At 45.2% G+C, this 16679-nt stretch overlaps 1 protein-coding gene across 5 annotated transcripts in view; it reads right to left on the bottom strand.

Annotated features, from left to right (window-relative positions):
- The window catches only part of GRM4 (glutamate metabotropic receptor 4), a 600709-nt gene that overhangs the window by 22210 nt on the left and 561820 nt on the right, over positions 1 to 16679 (bottom strand). For all 5 annotated transcript variants that reach the window (XM_053249246.1, XM_053249247.1, XM_053249249.1 and 2 more), the window contains one exon: positions 823 to 1069. In XM_053249246.1, coding sequence (XP_053105221.1) covers positions 823 to 1069 — 247 coding nt within the window. The remainder of the gene's footprint in view (positions 1 to 822; positions 1070 to 16679) is intronic.

Below are 16679 nucleotides of genomic sequence, written 5' to 3'. Positions count from 1 at the left end.
CAGGATGCCCCATGCAAGCGTGGAGATGCGTGAGCTAACCTCATTTGCCTCGTTATAATTCAGAAATTAATTATAATTTCTGGGGGTCTCCTCGTGTGTCGGCTGGGGGTCTCCTAGTGTGTTGCCGCAGCGTGGCGTCATGCCACAGCAATACATGATCAGGAAGCCCAGATTAGTGGAGCACTCGCTCCGCTAACCTGAGCTAAGGGGAGGGCTACTTTGCCTGCAAGCCCGCTGGTTCTCCCGATGACTGGAAAATGGGCTAAGCTCCCTTAGCCCACTTTCCATTGATTGTGAGAATACCCTCATTGTCATATATTTTCTTCCAGGACTGTGTATCTTTTAAATATAGAGATTACTGCACGTGACAGGATTTCAGTCTGGGCAGCATTAAAATGCTGCTTAAAGAGCATTCTGCAGGGCTCCTGCCCAAAGTTTGATAATGGCTCCTAATACTTTGATTCCAGGATCTAGGAATTTGAAATATTGTTCTAGTCCCAGTCACTTGCTGTATAGACTTGCTTGTGATACTAGGAGCAGTGTCCTGGTATCCAAGCATCTATGACTTGGAGTATCACAGGGGTATGAAGTTTAAATGGGAACTTTCAGAAGACCAGTGTATACAGTTTGAAAAAGCTAATGGAAAATAGCCTGGTCGCTATTTAGGGTTGCTTTAGTCACTTGCTGAAGAGTTCTTCCTTCCTAGTCAAATTATATAGTTCAAAGGGCTATAAAGCTGCAGTATGGATGTACTTTCTGTTATATGGTATAATTTATAAAGGGAATGGAACAGCATGGCTTGAGGTGGGCCCAGAAGGTTACCTTGTGTTTCAAGATTTTCACACAGTTCCGATTTGGCCTCTCCATTTGGGCGGAAGCCTCCTTTCTGAGTGAATTTGTTGGACATGGTGGCTGCTGTCACAACTGCCTTGAGGCTGCGCTTTCGTTTGGGCACATTTTGCTCTGGGTGGAAGAGGATGATGTAGACCTTGGGCATGTAGAGCATACCCAATGAGACAGAGGCGCTTAGGCTCACCGAGATGGTCAACGTCGTGGTCTGAATGTACATCTGAAAGAGACAAGGAAGCAGACTCAGCTCTGGAACCTCAGCCATCTTAACATTCTGTAAGTGTACTCTGTGGAAATACTTGTTTGGAGCAGAAGAGAACACAGAAAAGTATGGACTAATTCAACTGAATAGAAAAATGAATGTGTGGGGAAAGTAGGGAAAGTGAGTACCAGTGAGGGTAAGCTTGAAATTATAATTGTTCTGTGTACCACATATAGCTCCTGGGTGCCCCATCCATTCCAACACAAAAACACATAGCATTGGGTGCCAGAACTTACATAAGAATAGTCTTGCTGGAGCAGGTCCAAAGCATCCTGTTCCCTACAGTGGCTCACTAGCTGCCTGTGGGAAACCCACAGGCAAGAGATGAGGGCACGTCCTTTCTCCTACTGCTTCTCTCCCACAACTGGTATTCAGAGGCATCCTGCCTCTGAGTCTGGAACTAGTCTATAACCATCAACATTAGTAGCCATTGATAGATCTGTCCTCCACGAATTTGTCTAAGCCCCCTTTAAAGCCATCCAAGCTGGTGGCCATACCACATTCTGTGAACTTCCTTCACCCAAAGAATTAAATGCTGAGAAAGTAGGGAATTCATCTCTTTATTACATGTATATCATTCCTTTCTTCCATGGAAAAAACTCAAGGCAGTGCATTACCAGATGGTCTCCTATTTAGGCACTAACCAGAACCAGGCCTGCTTAGTAGAGCTCTGCATCAATTTGGGCCAACAATTCATTGTGGACCGTATACTGAGCTAGATGAAGCAATGGTCTGACTCAGTATATGGCAGCTTCCTAGGTTCCTATGTTCCTGATCTGATACCAGGATGTACAATATACTCTGCACTGGATCAGGTTGGATTGGTGGGTGAGGGGTGTTTACCTGGAGGCAGAAAAGTTGTGGCATTGTTTCCGCCTCCAGGGGCATTATGGACTAGCTGATAGGGAGGAAAGCAGAGGTTTTTAAATTCCATTGGTGCTGTTTGACTAATGAAGGGGAGCTAATCATAATTCAGTCCAGTTCAGTGCAGGAACCCTCCAATGCATCAGTGCACCAACACACTTGATCAGAATCAGATTTGATCTGATCCAGTTCACATCTTCAAGCACAGCCCTACTGCTTAGCCAGTAGCAAATTAAAGGAGAGGTGGTGTAGGCAAATGCCCACGGCGGCAAAATTTGAGGAGAGGCAAATTTTGCCGCTCCTCATTTTGCCACCCCTCTCTGAGGGCTGGAGAGGCTGCAGCGATGGGAGGAGGAGAAAGCCCCCCCTTGCACCGTAAAAACCCCCACACCAAACCCCACTGTACGGTGGTGGCAGTAGCTGCGGGGAAGGTGGGGTCGAGGAGGGGAGAGTCCCCTTTACCTAAATATTTACCCAGTGAGGGTGCAGTGGTGACAGCTGCAGGGAAGGTTGGAGGGGCGGGGAGGGGAGAGTTCCCCCTGTTACCAGGATGGGAGGTGGTCAGTTCCTTCCAGCTCCCCTCCCTCCTCCCAAGTGACTGCACACACCTCTTGCCTCTCTGCTGAGCAACCCATTTCTGGCCTTCCTCCATGTGGAGGAAGCATCCCTGTGTGCCCCTGAGGCTGGAGAAAACTTGGTTCAGATCAATTAAGCAGTTCACAAGTTAGCCCAATTGAGCCTCAAAAGTCAACACGTCCTCCATGAATTGGGATGGATGAAATCATCACAAACTATGCCACTGAGTTGTCTCTCTGTGTCACTCACTACAATTGTACCTAATTTGGTTCAAATCGATTAGACAGTCCACAAGTTAGCTCACCTGTGCCTCAAACATTCACACATCCACCATCTTGGTTTGGGGTAGATGACATTATCATAAACCATGCCATTGAGGTTTCCCCATATAACCTCAATGTAACCGTCATCACAAACTACATAGTTGAGGTGTCCCTACAGCTGTACCTGATTTGGTTCATAATGGTACAGGCATTGTGAAGTTGATAGAGGAGGACATATGGACACACACACACAGAATGCTGGGTGATCTCATAAGCCTACTGGAAAGTAGACTAAAAATAGGTACATGAAAACAAAAACATGAAAACAAAAAGATAACATACACTAATGCTTCTCCAGCATTAAACCACATCACCTGTTGCCAGTCTAAAAAAGCTCTTAAGCTTTGGCAAGTTGCAAGTCATTGGGGAATGGAGCCCCTGTAAAACCTCTGTATAGGTGAAAATCCTCATAATAAGTGACTTTTGGAGATACTGAAGGAAATATTAAATGATCTGTAACTTAAATTGATGTGACCATTCATGGTTAGAAGGAAAGACCAACTTAATTTCATTCCCTATTACAGTAACATAGTAGAACCAAAAGTAATATAGTAAATGCACCAGTCTCCAAAAAATAAATTACATCCTCAATTTACAGCCCCTGCTTATCAAAATTTGCCCCTCCACCAATTAATTAAAGCAAGCATTGATTTATTAATCTACTGATTATAAGTTGCAGACCTGCTGAATAGCTGTGTAACACTGTTACACAGGGGGACACTTTGCACACAATCCCATATGTCAGGGCATGACAAATCCCAGGCACCAGGGAGCCAGGGCACCTAGAAATTTAACTGTACCTTGATAAGGTTATTCAAAGGTAGAGTTATTTAATAAAATCTTTATTTTTCCCAGGCAGTCATATTTATGTTCTAAAGAGAGCCCTATTTGGACATTATGTTGTATGAGTGTACAGATGTCTGTACACACATATATGTTTCTGTGTGAATGACCTAGCTTCATTTATGATAGAAGTGAACTTAGGTACACAACCTCTGAAATTAAGGTCACAGATAGGAAGTACCTGTTATGCTATATATGCTACAGATATGCTGTACCTGTGTTCAACGTAACACGTGAATAACTGTACCAGTGTATAGTGTACACTCATATGAGTGCTGAATATGATGTATAAATGGGGCTAATGAACTTGTAACAGGAATAAAGAAAAGCTCATTTGCCCTCCCCCTCCACAAAGTCCATCACTAAATCTGGTAATTTCATCACATATCTGTTGTCTGGCTCCCAATTTTTTGGACTGGCTCCTAGATTCAAAGAATTTTTTTTTTCAAGGTCTACATTATGTCACAGTCGATAATTGAGATGATCGAAAAGGGGACAGATAGACAGACAGTTCTATGCCATGCAGGTTACATTGCATCTTTGCTTTTTCATTCCATACAGACATCTATGCAAGTACCCCTTGCATCCCCTCTACTCCTCCCTTCACTATACCTTTCTCTTATAGTCATTCTATGTAGAACTTGCAGCAAATACGGTATTTTTGTGTGAGCACATCAGAAATATTGTGCTCCCAGAAATGGATAGGCATCATATATATAGCTGGACATAGCCCCTCCTGCAGCTTCCACACATGACCCCACCCCACCCCTCCCCTCCCCCCCTCCCTGTGCACTTAGACAAAGCCCTTAATCCTTTCAACAGGTAATTTTCATTCACCAGCTTGCTTCCTGAGCCGTTGTAATGTTAGTCACATATTACACACCGACGTAGCCTTTCTGCAGTCAAAACTAATTTCACGCTCACTGTCCAGGACTAACGGTGACAGATGTTTTGCAAAATGAAAGCCCATTAATCTGACTGCAGAATAATCCATTTTTCTATGGAAAGGGCCTGGCAGGCATCTTGCAAGTGGGGGGATGTGTAAATCAGATAGGACCAGGAAGGGAAGCTCCTTTCAGTTTGCCCATTCATAGAAGGAGTGGCAAGGCTCAGCAATCCTTCAACACCTCCATATGACAAGTTATCCTCCCGATTTGAGCACTGGTCTGCCCACCTCCCCCTCTTTAACCATTAGCCTAATCAATCCTTATCACACACCAAGTAATGACATGCAAGATCCACATTTTATTCTATGTCATTTGTCTTGACATAGATCCATCCTACATCTTGGCATGTAGACACACAGTGGCTGGACTAGAGTTGGGATACACATTTTTGGGGGGCATCATTTACCCCAAGATAGCATTACCTTGCAAAATGCATCTGTTCTCACCTTGTGCTAGATATGAGCTGCAGTCAGTTTTCCCTTGCTAGACCAGAGGTCACTCCAGACAAAATGTAATAAGGTGAGCAATGAAGAGGCAAGGCAAATGGAGAGAAACACTCATACACTGTTATCGTCTCAAATAGAAACAAGTCTATGTTTCACATTAATGGTTTGATCTTAATGGACTGCTACTGAAATCTATCCTATCCGGTGGAAGCATTTTGAGAAAGGCACCATGATCTGCTAAATTAGAGCAGCTGCTGGCCAAGGGCCTCTTTTTTTGACCGCTCCAATCTGCCTGGCTTCCTTAAAGGGAACTTCTAATGCCAGCTCATGCCTCTGTGGTATGCATGTCTGCACATGTGTGTGTGCACGAAAGCAGAGATTGCTTTGCTCTCCATTCCTCTGGCCAGTTCATCTTTAAAGGGAATGGAAACTGACAGCTTTAAAAAGAAATGGGGTCAAAGAAAACCCTTCTGGACTACTACACAACTTCCCCTATATCTGCCATGCCCAAAGTGATAGCTTCTAATTAAAACTGATGCGCAGGTAATCCTTAGGGTTGCCTTCCCACTTTGGTCCAAACCTATGCTAGTCTCATACTACCTTCTAGAAAAATACTCCTGCCACTGCTTAAGGATAGTTATCTAAAGATAAATACAAAAATTATGTCATGGTGCAAAAATAATTTTTAAAAATATATATAGGCAGCAATCCAGAATGCCATCAATGAAGGAGTCCTTCCAGGGGCAACTATAGCAGATGGAGCTATAAAAGTGATTGTGCATGCCCCTGCCTTTAGGAAGTTCAGCAAAGAGCTAAATCTTTTTTTCTTGCTGTCTAACTGAGCAGAGAGACACCTTTTAAAATGTGATTCTCTTATATTTATTTATTTATTTATTTATTTATTTATCTATCACATTTCTATACTGCCTGATATGTACATCTCTATTTAGCAGGGGGAGAGCAAATGGCCCTATCCAACCCAGCACAGCACCCCTCTAGTGGCTGTTGCTGGTGTCTATCTTATGTTTCTTTTTAGATTGTGAGCCCTTTGGGGACAGGGAACCACCTTATTTATGTATTTATTTTTCTATTTAAACTGCATTGAAAACTTTGGTTGAAGAGCAGTATAGAAATAGTCATCATCGTCATAGTAGTAGCAATAGTAGTATGATAACATTTCAGATCCTTGCTATAGTCAGGGAGTTCTCATTTTCAGAAAGACTATTGCTCATTGGACAATGTGACACAGACTAACATTTTTTCCACAACATGCCAATATGGTGATGCTGCTGGTCTTTAGAGGTGTCAAGGTGAACCTGATAAGACATTCTGGAAATTCTGGGGAATCACAGGATTACAAAAGAATTAGGCAAGTATTTGGGCCAAACCGTTGAAACAGCTGCTCATTGGAGACAGGAGCAACTCTAGAGCAACTAGTCTGGGGGAACAAAGAAGTAGCAAAGAACATTATTAAAGGAGTGGTGATTTTGCTATACATTATATACTTACAGTGGTAAGATAATTAATGAAATTAAGGTAATTAATCAATTTCCTACATACCTAGTTGCATTGACTTCTGCAGCTTATTCTGGGGTAGAGGAGTGAACTAATGAGGCTTTTTGAAACGTCTGAGATTTCTTAAAATAATTTATTCAAGCTATAGAACCATAATATGCTATGACTGCATTGTCTGACACAATGTAAAATTCCACTCTGGTGGAGGGGGGAGCAGGAAACATTTGGCGGGAGGTAGGAGCCTTTGCTAGCTCTTGGAGTAATCCCTGATTGGAGATGCCTTAATGCTGATCAGCACAATTGGCCTGGATCCCAGTTTATGGAGCAGGAGTCAGTATCCTTTTGTGCCCAGGGATTTCATAATTAGGAACTACTCTGGGTTGTGTGAGAGAGAAACCGGTCATTGGCACGGGAGTGAGATTAGCAAACAGGCACCGCATGATTGCTAGTGTTGTTGTTGCTGGTGTCACACAATCAGTATGACTGCATGGCTGAGCACCTAATCACATCACCGCATTTTCTATGAAATGGCTCTTTGTGTTGAGCAGCCCAGGTTACATAAAGCGCTTCATTTTTCTCTCCTGTTGATTTAAGTATATTTTGCCACTCTCAAAAGCTGTGGGATTCAGAGAGAGCAGGCAGACTCCAAAATCATAAATCCTGGACCTTGGGGGAGCCTCCTAAGTAGACAAATAGAAGACAATGAGGCTATTTTCACGAGCAGCGGAAACTGGGATAAGGGAGCATAGCCCAGTTTCCACGGCGCGTGGGGACCACCAGGAACCATGCAGCTCCCAGCAGTGGCACAGTGGCAAACCCTCTTGGGTAGTCTGCTGCTTAACCTGGGTTTCGGGCGCAAGAGCAACTCACAAGTAGCCCCCCAACGGGAAGGCTATAAGCCTCCTGGCATCAGGAGGCTCCCCCAAATGCCCCACACACTCACATGGGTCATCCTGGGACTTCCAGGGGCCGGAAGCCCCCCTTAACCCTCCGCCCCAACCGGTTCCGTGACGGAGCCAGTAATTGTCTAGGCAGCAGATCCGACTTCCCAGGAAGGGCTGCCTGATCATCAACCCCATTTTGGCTCTACACAGAGATCATGTGTAGAGCCTTAATAAATTTGAATATACTTCTTAAGTGCTTTTAGCAGAGCAGGGCTCCTGCACTTTTCACAGTTGGGAAGAAGTGGGGGATTTCAGCAGATGCTGCTCTTTTTCAGAACAAGCTGCACCTGGTCCTTAGCCTCCTCTAGGGAGGAGCAGGAATGACACAGAGAGGCCACGTTAGCATGTAATGTGAAACTGGAGGTCGTCGGACCCGCAGTTTCAGTTTGAAACCAAGAATCGCATTGCAGACATTCATCTAACCGTAGTCCAGCAACCTCCGTTTTCAAGACAGGAGAGCCTCTCCCTCTTCCTGGTCCACCAAGGCCACATCCCACCAAGCTCTGTACCACTCATGCTGCCAGACTGTGTGCAAGGTGTCAGCACGTCACTAGAGTGGCTGCCATTGGCCTCTCTAATCGAATGAATGAATGAATGAATTGGCCACAATACTACAGGGGGCAAGCCTAGTGTGACTGTGCCTTTCGGAATGGTCCGCCCATCTTTGGCATTAAAGGGGCATTTAAATCCCTTTAAATGCCATGCCATGCCAGTGCTGCTTCTGACAGCAATTGCACCACCACCATCCTAAGAGCCCCAAAACATAATTGTCTCACACATGCATGATTTCTAGGGAGAAGGAGACAGGTCTTGGGGGGCACTATTTTCTGGTTACTTGGGAAAGGGAGGGGGACATGATGACTTCCTAGGAGCAGATATGTATATGAGGGAGGGCAAAGGATCCTGGGGGGTCTGGTCCACAGTGACCAAGGATGCTCTTGTGAGGGCTCACCCCAGGAAAGCAGTCCATGCAGACCAAACCACATTCCTGCTTCCCTGATGGCTTGCTGCCAGTGGACTAGCATTCTTATGAGAGGGCCAGTCCACTGGAGAGGAGTCCGATCAAACACCCATGGTATCAGGTCGGACTGCATGTTCATGAGTCAAGCAAATGAAACAAAGGGGCCCCCGCTTGTGTGGGGCCCCCACTCTTGCTGGTTAATGATAGAACTATTGCACTGCAACCCCCTCCTCCCCCAGGAAGCCTTGAATGGGCACAAAGGAGGTTTTGATGCTCCATGTGTCAGAGCCTTCCCGCATCTCAGAACACTGATTGCAGGAATGGATCTTTACTGTCATTCAAAATTCCTGATTTTGGACTGGCATTGTGACTTATGCCAATCAGCCACTGCAGGGAATTGTGGGAGAGGGAAGCTCCAGGTGACCCCAGGAGAGTGGGGTTGCCGTTTCGGGGCACAAGCAAAAGTGGACATGTCCAAATGGGTGGACAGGCTGGCAGAGGGCACACTTTGACAGCTTCTTGGTGACAGTCGGCAAGACCAGGAGAGCTAGGTACCTATCTCCATTGCTTGCTTATATAGAGCATTCTGGTTTGGCGGCACCTGGCATTTGGCCCCTATGGCCTGACAGTCTCTCGTGCCACAGTGGTCCGTGGGAAAGGGGGGTTGTCACTGCACATCCCAATTCATCCCGACACCCATGTCGCTAAAGTCAGTTCTTCTCATGAGTTGTGAGGCAGTATCCCCATGGCCTTACACTCTCATGAGTGAGCGGTCCACTTAGGATCAGCATTCGTCATTGTCATACATGTAGAAATGCTCCTTAAGCGGGGGCAAAGCTGATCCTGCTGCCTGGTCCTTCTCATGTGTAAGCCTAGAGACTGCACAGGTACCCCCAAGGGGAAGGGGCTGCCCCCCCTTCTCCAACATCATTGTACAAAAAAATAGATCTTGGCCATTCAAGAATCCCTCGTGGGGGCGGCCTTTTAAACCCAACCCCAGATATCCCTGCCCTGCCATATGTTTCCATTCTGGTGCTCTAATGGGGTGTCCTGCTTATGTTGCTACTTGGAGTGCTTGTGAACATACATAATTGTCACTTCATTTTCATGGAGCCCATCCTGTCATCCCATCCCCTTTCCCTCCTGCCTTCCAGGGACAGAGTGGGGAGAAGGAATGTCCCTGTATTACTTTGCTGTTTGTCAGGCTGACAAGCCAGGGCTGGGGCATGGTGGTGTTCCTGTTGCTGGGCAACACTATGACTGAGGTTCCAGAAACTACACAGAACCACATTTATGGCATTGCCCATGTTCAGATGTAATGCTGTGGTGGCCAAGCCTCAAGTTTTAGCGGTGCACCTTACTGCAAACCGAAGGTTCAAATTGGAGTTTGGTGAGGCAAACCACAGGTCACTTTCAGCTCAAAACCACAATTGAACACATTCGGACAAAATGGAGTTTCAGTTTCTACCCCATTTAACTGCGGTTTTGTGAATCATCTGAATGCAGCTGATGTCTCCTGGTCGAAGTACAGTTCCAGGTAGATATTGCTAAGAATTGGATAGTGTTGGTTTTATTCCATCTGGATGCTTCTACAAACTCCAGATGCTGCAGCCACTTGGCATTTGCTGAGTGTCTTTTCTAAACAAATTAACTTTGCCCCTTTAGCAGCATGTCTGTGTTTTCCATGCTTAGAAGCTCAATGTCTAGCATACAGCCACATGAAGTTGCAAGCACAGGCAGGGCCTTGCAGGGGAGAAGGGGGAAATTGCTGTAGGCCCCACACATGGAGGGGCCCCTATCCAAACACAGTTCAGTATTTGAAATGATCACATCAATCCTTTTCATTTAAGGCAGTAAAACAAATCAGTTAAAATACAGCCCCAGGAGCAAGACCTATATCAGTGTTTTGGGTTGTTATATTTTGACACAGGATGCAGGGGCTAACATACTGTCCAAAGTTACGCACGCAGCGGAATGGAACATTTTCGCAGCTGTGCTAGAGCACTCTTGTGAAATTTGTGCACACATGGAGTTTTGCGATAGTGCAGCCATTATGTATAATAGTTTCACTGTCATGTCCCACAACTCAGTTTGCACAATTTTTGTGCTTGGAAAACAGCACTCATGTGCAACTGCAAAAACATTATGTTCCATTGTGTGCATAATACTGCACAGCAGCTAGAAAGAAGAAAAAGGTAAAGTGTGCCATCAAGTCAGTGTTGACTGCTGGTGACCACAGAGCCCTGTGGTTGTCTGAGTGTTCTGCCCCTGTGCCCAGGGTTCTAAAAAGGACCTCAGCACAGGTGACCACATGTGGCTGTCCATAGAGATATAGATAAAAGATGAGGAAGAGCCATTACCCTGAAGTCTTTCTTACTACCACTAGGCACTCTGCCAAACTACATTATTCTGACAGTCTCATGGTAGTGGTAGCTTCAAACAGAATTAGGTCAATGTATAATCCTGTCCCGAACCTCTAACATTAGCTGGAGTGAGACATGCAAGAGATACATGGAGGGAGAGGCAGAGCCACTAGAATACAGAAAGGTGAATGCTGGGGTAGAGCAGGAGCCTGTATTTTCCCATTCTCCAAACGAGCAAACCTAAAAGCACAAGGAAAGCAAACTTAATGAAACAATTATTGCATGACTGAGTCTTCTACAGCTTTGAGCTCTAATTTGTAGGAAAGTGGGATATAAATGTAATGATTCGTAGAGAAATTATTCAATGTAATTTAAATTTAATTATTAACAGTGAATAAAGAATTATTAAGAACAATAAAAGTAATAATAGTAATAATAATAATAATAATAATAATTATTATTATTATTATTACTAGTAGTAGTAGTAGTAGTAGTAGTAGTAGTAGTAGTATTGTCATCATCGTTTGGTGACTCCATTTTTAAAAAATGTAAATATCAGTCACACAAAGCCCTGATTCAGCTTATAGTTGCAGAGGGGTGAGGGGAACTTTACTTCCTCCTGCCTGGCCATGTTCTTGATCCAGAGCATGCGCACGTGCACACACTGCAGCTGCTATTTGCCCTGGTCACATTAAGTACCAATTAATTAGTAAGGCTTCTTCCTTCCTGGGCTAAGAACACTCGGTCTAAGGGGAATGAGTAGTGATGGGAAGTGTGCATGTCTGACAAGGGAGGGACTTGACAGGTGTGTGTGTGAAAGAGGGAGAGCATCGGTGTATGTGGACAGGTTGAATGGATGAAGGGAAGAGAATGGATGAAGCCATTTATAATTTTTTTCAAGCTTCCACTTGTGTGCTATATTTAGGCCATCTTACATATACTGCCCTGAGACCTTGGGTTGGGGCGGTATAAAAATGTGCTAAATAAATAAATAAATAAATCACTGTAGTAAAGTAGAAAACACGTTATATTTGGACCAGAGAGATCTGCCTTCAAATTCACACTCTACTAGAAAGCATTCTGGGTGGCCTTGGGCAAGTCACTGTTTTTCAGCCTACCCTATCTCACAGGGTTGTTATGAGGATAAACTGCTTCCTAAACTCCTTGAAGGAATAGTAACATATGTGCTAAATATCAGTTTTAAAATTACTTTGAATATTTTGAAAATAATGACGTTGAATTAAGAATTAATTTTTGGAAAGCAAATTGAAAACCATTTCTAAAGCTTTCTTTTTAAATCACTTGATTGTTCATCTGAAGCATCCCCACCTTCTAGTTTATTTACAGAGACACCCATCAGAGTATTTTAGTTTGAGTTCTGGCCTCGTAACAATACATGCTTGCCAACCAACTGAGAGGGGGGAATTTTAGTTAAGAAGTTGGGAAAAGAGCTGAAGACAAAGGGTATTATATTTGTTGTGTCTTGCATCACCAAGCAAGGCTGAGACATGTAAGCCAAAGGAAATCTGTGTGTGGGGGGGGGAGGGGGAGGGGGGAGGGAGGAGAAGGAGGAGAGCAAAGGTTTGAGACGATATCTCATACTGAAGATAATGTTAATGTGAGAGACATAAAGACTTTTCTCAAGAGCCGCCCATGAGACCTGTCAGGAGTCACATGAATCCTGGTGCTGCCACAGCGCCAAACCCAGCTTTCAAGCCTGGCTTTTAGCCAGGGTTAATTGAGTGAACACTCCGTCCACCCAGGCTCCAGGATTGTGTGTCAACAGAGATGGTTGCCTAGAGCCCCCGTCCACCAGGGGAATCCCCCAATGCACTGCACTCATTATGTGGTGCATTGTGGAATTCCTCTGGCCTCCGAAACGCTGCAGTGGTCCCCACTGCAGCAGCTATGTACATGGCAGTGTAGCTGGGGCCAATCCAGTATCATCTGTGGGGAAGGTAAGCTTAACCTTGCCTTCCCCCTGCCCGCCAGTGCAGTCGTGTGAAATGTTCCATACAATGTTCTGCAGACAACGAATTCCGCAAATAGATGTTATTCTCTGCCTTGATATCTGTTCTGAGATGCTTTGCTAAGCTGTTGTCATTTGAAACGAAGTGGGATATTTTCATTTTTTTAAATTTCAGATCCCGCTCTTCCTCTAAGGAGCCCAGAGCAGTATATTACATACTTAGGTTTCTAGTCACAACAACCCTGTGATGTAGGTTAGGCTGAGAGAGAAGTGACTGGCCCAGAGCCACCCAGCAAGTATCATGGGGATTTGAACTTGGGTCTCCCCGGTCCTAGTCCAGCACTCTAACCACTACACCATGCTGGCTCTTTGTGTCAGTTTTACTCCAGTTGGGATTGTATAGACCAGGGCTGCACTAAAGTGGAGCCCTCCAATTGTCATTGGGCTACAGCTCCCAAAATCCCCAACCATAGTGAGTGGCCAATAGTCAGGGGTGATGTGATTTGTAGTCCAACATCTGCAGGAGGGCTTAAGTTGTGTAGCCCTGGTGCAGACTGATCCAAAACGCCAGAACTGTAGTAAACAAGGTCATGATGGAATTTGGTGCAGCTTCCACCAACGGCAGCACAATGTCTCTCACAAATAGTCGCATCACAAAGTGAACTGGTATGTTCGGGCTGAAATACTCTAGTAAATGGAACTGTGCCCTCCAGCACCTCAGATGTGAATACACTGTTGCAAGCTGTCTCTGGTGCCTCAAGTGTGGAAGGTGATTGTGCGAGAGGAAGCCAGCTCAAGCCTGTCCTGTCTGCAGTGCCTCTGAATGATTTGTACCATTACCAAGGGTCCTCTAGGTAAATGAATAGCAATTACACCTCCAGAGCAACACAATCTTCGTGATACCCAGATGAGTGATCCCCAAAGTAAACTCGAACTATCTACAAACTCAACTCTTCTCAAGCACTGGAGACAAGAAGTAACAAATATATTGATACACCATTTCTATCAAGATACTCAACACATTCATGGGGCTAAGTTGCTAAGCAAATTTGAAGTGAATCAATGGTGTACTGGCAGGATCAGTCCATCCATCCATGGGAGCCCATCACAAATAAAGATGATACTATACAATCTTCTTAAACAGTGGGGATGTTAGCATATTACATATTGAGCAGCTTTCACAAAGAGCGTGTCCAAATGGAGTCTCATGTAGGGATGTTCTCGAATCATTTTGGTGCCTCTTTAGAAAGGCGCCGAAATGATTCGGCCTCCTCCAGCTGAAATGTTTTGGTGTGGGGTAAGGGGTAAGGATGTGCAAACAGGCAGGCTCGGACTGCCCACAGGGCAACAGGGCACATTCCCTGTGCGCCCCACCCACAGGGCGGCCCTGTGCCCGCCGCACTCAGCAGCAATGAATACTCCCACCCTTAAGCACCCATTCTGCTCAAAACCCGGCGCCCTCCCCACATACATTCCACCGCCCTCTCAGTGCCCCCAGTCTGGGTCTGCAAACAGATTCAAATCTGAACCTGTTCGAAGTTGAAGTGGTTTGGTTTGATAGCTCAGTGTTGAGCTGAAACCACCACCACCTCAGTGTTCGGCTCAACATCGGACCGAATTCCGGCTCAACATCGGACCACCAGCTGTTCAGGGGGTTCATGAATATACTTTTTAATTGGAGAGGGGTACTTAAATTCATTAACCTCCCCCCGAGCCAAACCAAACCAGGAGAGGTTCGGGGGGGGGGGAACTGAATTGGCCCAAACCGGGCCATCCAGGTTTGTGCACACCTGTAGTGAGGAGTATTTTTAAAAGGAGGCAGGCAGAACCTGCCTGCCTCCTTTTTAAAGGTACACCTCCCAGCCTCCTGGGATATGCATGAAGCATTCCGTGCACATCCCTAGTCCCATCTCTCTTTCTTCTGCTCCACTCCATGAGCCTTTCTGCACTTTGGGGGAAATTGCTACCCAGAAGTGGTACAGATATATGGGAGAGCTGAAAGGGAGCTGAGCCCTCCATTTTCTTCAACCTCAGACAACATGTAAAGCATCTGCAAATACAGATTTTTAGTGGACTTGATTCACTGGTTCGGTCCATCCATTTTCTGCGCTAAATATAGTCAGGGTTCTTCAATCTGTGGCAATACCCCTACTGGTTCACATGGCTGGCAAGGTTCATGGAACTTTGGGTATGGAGTGACTCTCTGCAAAATATGTCTTTTTAAAGGGATACTTCCTCTACTTCATTGTATGCAAACTGGGATGGCAGAGGGAAGTTTTATGGTCATGGCCTTAGCATGAACCTAGAAAATGGACCAGATTTCTCTTCTACTAGAAAGCAAAACTACTGGTATGCTACCAAGCAGAGCTAGTGGAATAGCTGGGTTAGATCAACTGAGTTGTCAGACAAAGAGGAAAGCACACGTGCCGAATATCTATGGAAAAGAAGCCATGCGGTCCGTGCTGACAGATTTGCTGACATTCTGCAGAACTCTTTACACAGATCAGTCCCATCCCACTTCTACCAGGCATGCAATCCACCCCCCACCATCTCCATCTCTCCACAAAAGGGGGGACAACAAATTGCTAATTGCATTGCTTACAAAAGGGGATTCATGTTGAGATGACTGCAGCATTATCTTCCCCTGCCAGGCACCAATCAGGTTGTCAGTGACAACTAATTCACCAGGAAGATCCAGAAACAATTGCAAGCATCACTGGGAAGAGACAGTCAGACAGCTCTGCTGCCAGCTATAGGGCTAATAAGGGAGAAAAGGAGAAGTTCTTTCTATAGGCTGTAACCAGAACATTATTCAGTTGAGACAAGGTGATCTAAAGGGGCATAGTCCCAAATGGCCAATTTACATCAGCTGGGGATTTGAATACAGATGCTAAATTCTTTTGTCACACCTTTACACTGAAGGCCTGTCCAGACAATCATTTTACTGTGCCACAACAGTTGTTATTCAGTTCTTGTCTTGGATCCAAATGTCTTCCCCACAGCTAGTACATCTGTTGTACTTTCCTCTAATGAACACATCTGTTGGAGGGAAATCACATCCCTGCCCCTTCCTGATGGATGGATGCAAAAAGAGACAAAATTTTGGGCAGGATGGAATCCCTTCTCCCCACTCAAATGAGATAGAACCCTGCTGTGTTTGTGTAAGAGAGAATGAGGGTTGCGAGATGTGCCTTCTTTTATAGTAAATAGCTTGTTTGAGCCATCTGTATCTTTTTCTCTCTCTACAGATATAAGAACATGAGACTATAAGAAAAACACTGGTGGATCAGGCCAAAGGCCCATCTAGTCCAGCATCCTGCTTCGCACAGTGGCCAACCAGGTACATCAGAGAAGCCTGCAAGCAGGCTTCTGCACTGCCCATGTGTATAGTGCATAGTATTACAATACAGAGTTACAAATACAATTTATTAATTCACCAAAAATCAGCCCTTTGCCCAATCCCTCTGCAATTTGGATGGTAGCCTCCACCCATAAGGCACTACCACCCCACCTCACTCTTTTGGCTCTGGGACCCTAAATTCAAGTAGACGTAAGATCGGACCTTTTTGCATTAAAGTCAATGGGAGGCAAAAAGGTGGGAAATTCAAATAGACGTCATTGCTCAAAATGGAGGGGGAAGAAGAAGCACTTTATCTGCCACAAAATGGAGGGCCAAAACAACAGATAATTCAGAGCCGAAACAGGGGTGATTAGTTTCCGCTCCAAAACATTTCAGGGGGCTAGGAGGGTGATTCGTTTTGGGAACGAATCACCCGAAATCGGCTGTTTCAGGTACAGATCGTTCTGTACCCGAAAC

This window comes from Hemicordylus capensis, chromosome 4 (genome assembly GCF_027244095.1).
Source record: "Hemicordylus capensis ecotype Gifberg chromosome 4, rHemCap1.1.pri, whole genome shotgun sequence".
NCBI lineage: Eukaryota > Metazoa > Chordata > Lepidosauria > Squamata > Cordylidae > Hemicordylus > Hemicordylus capensis.
Note: the sequence above shows the minus strand (reverse complement) of the source record. Positions and strands in the feature narration are given on the sequence as shown.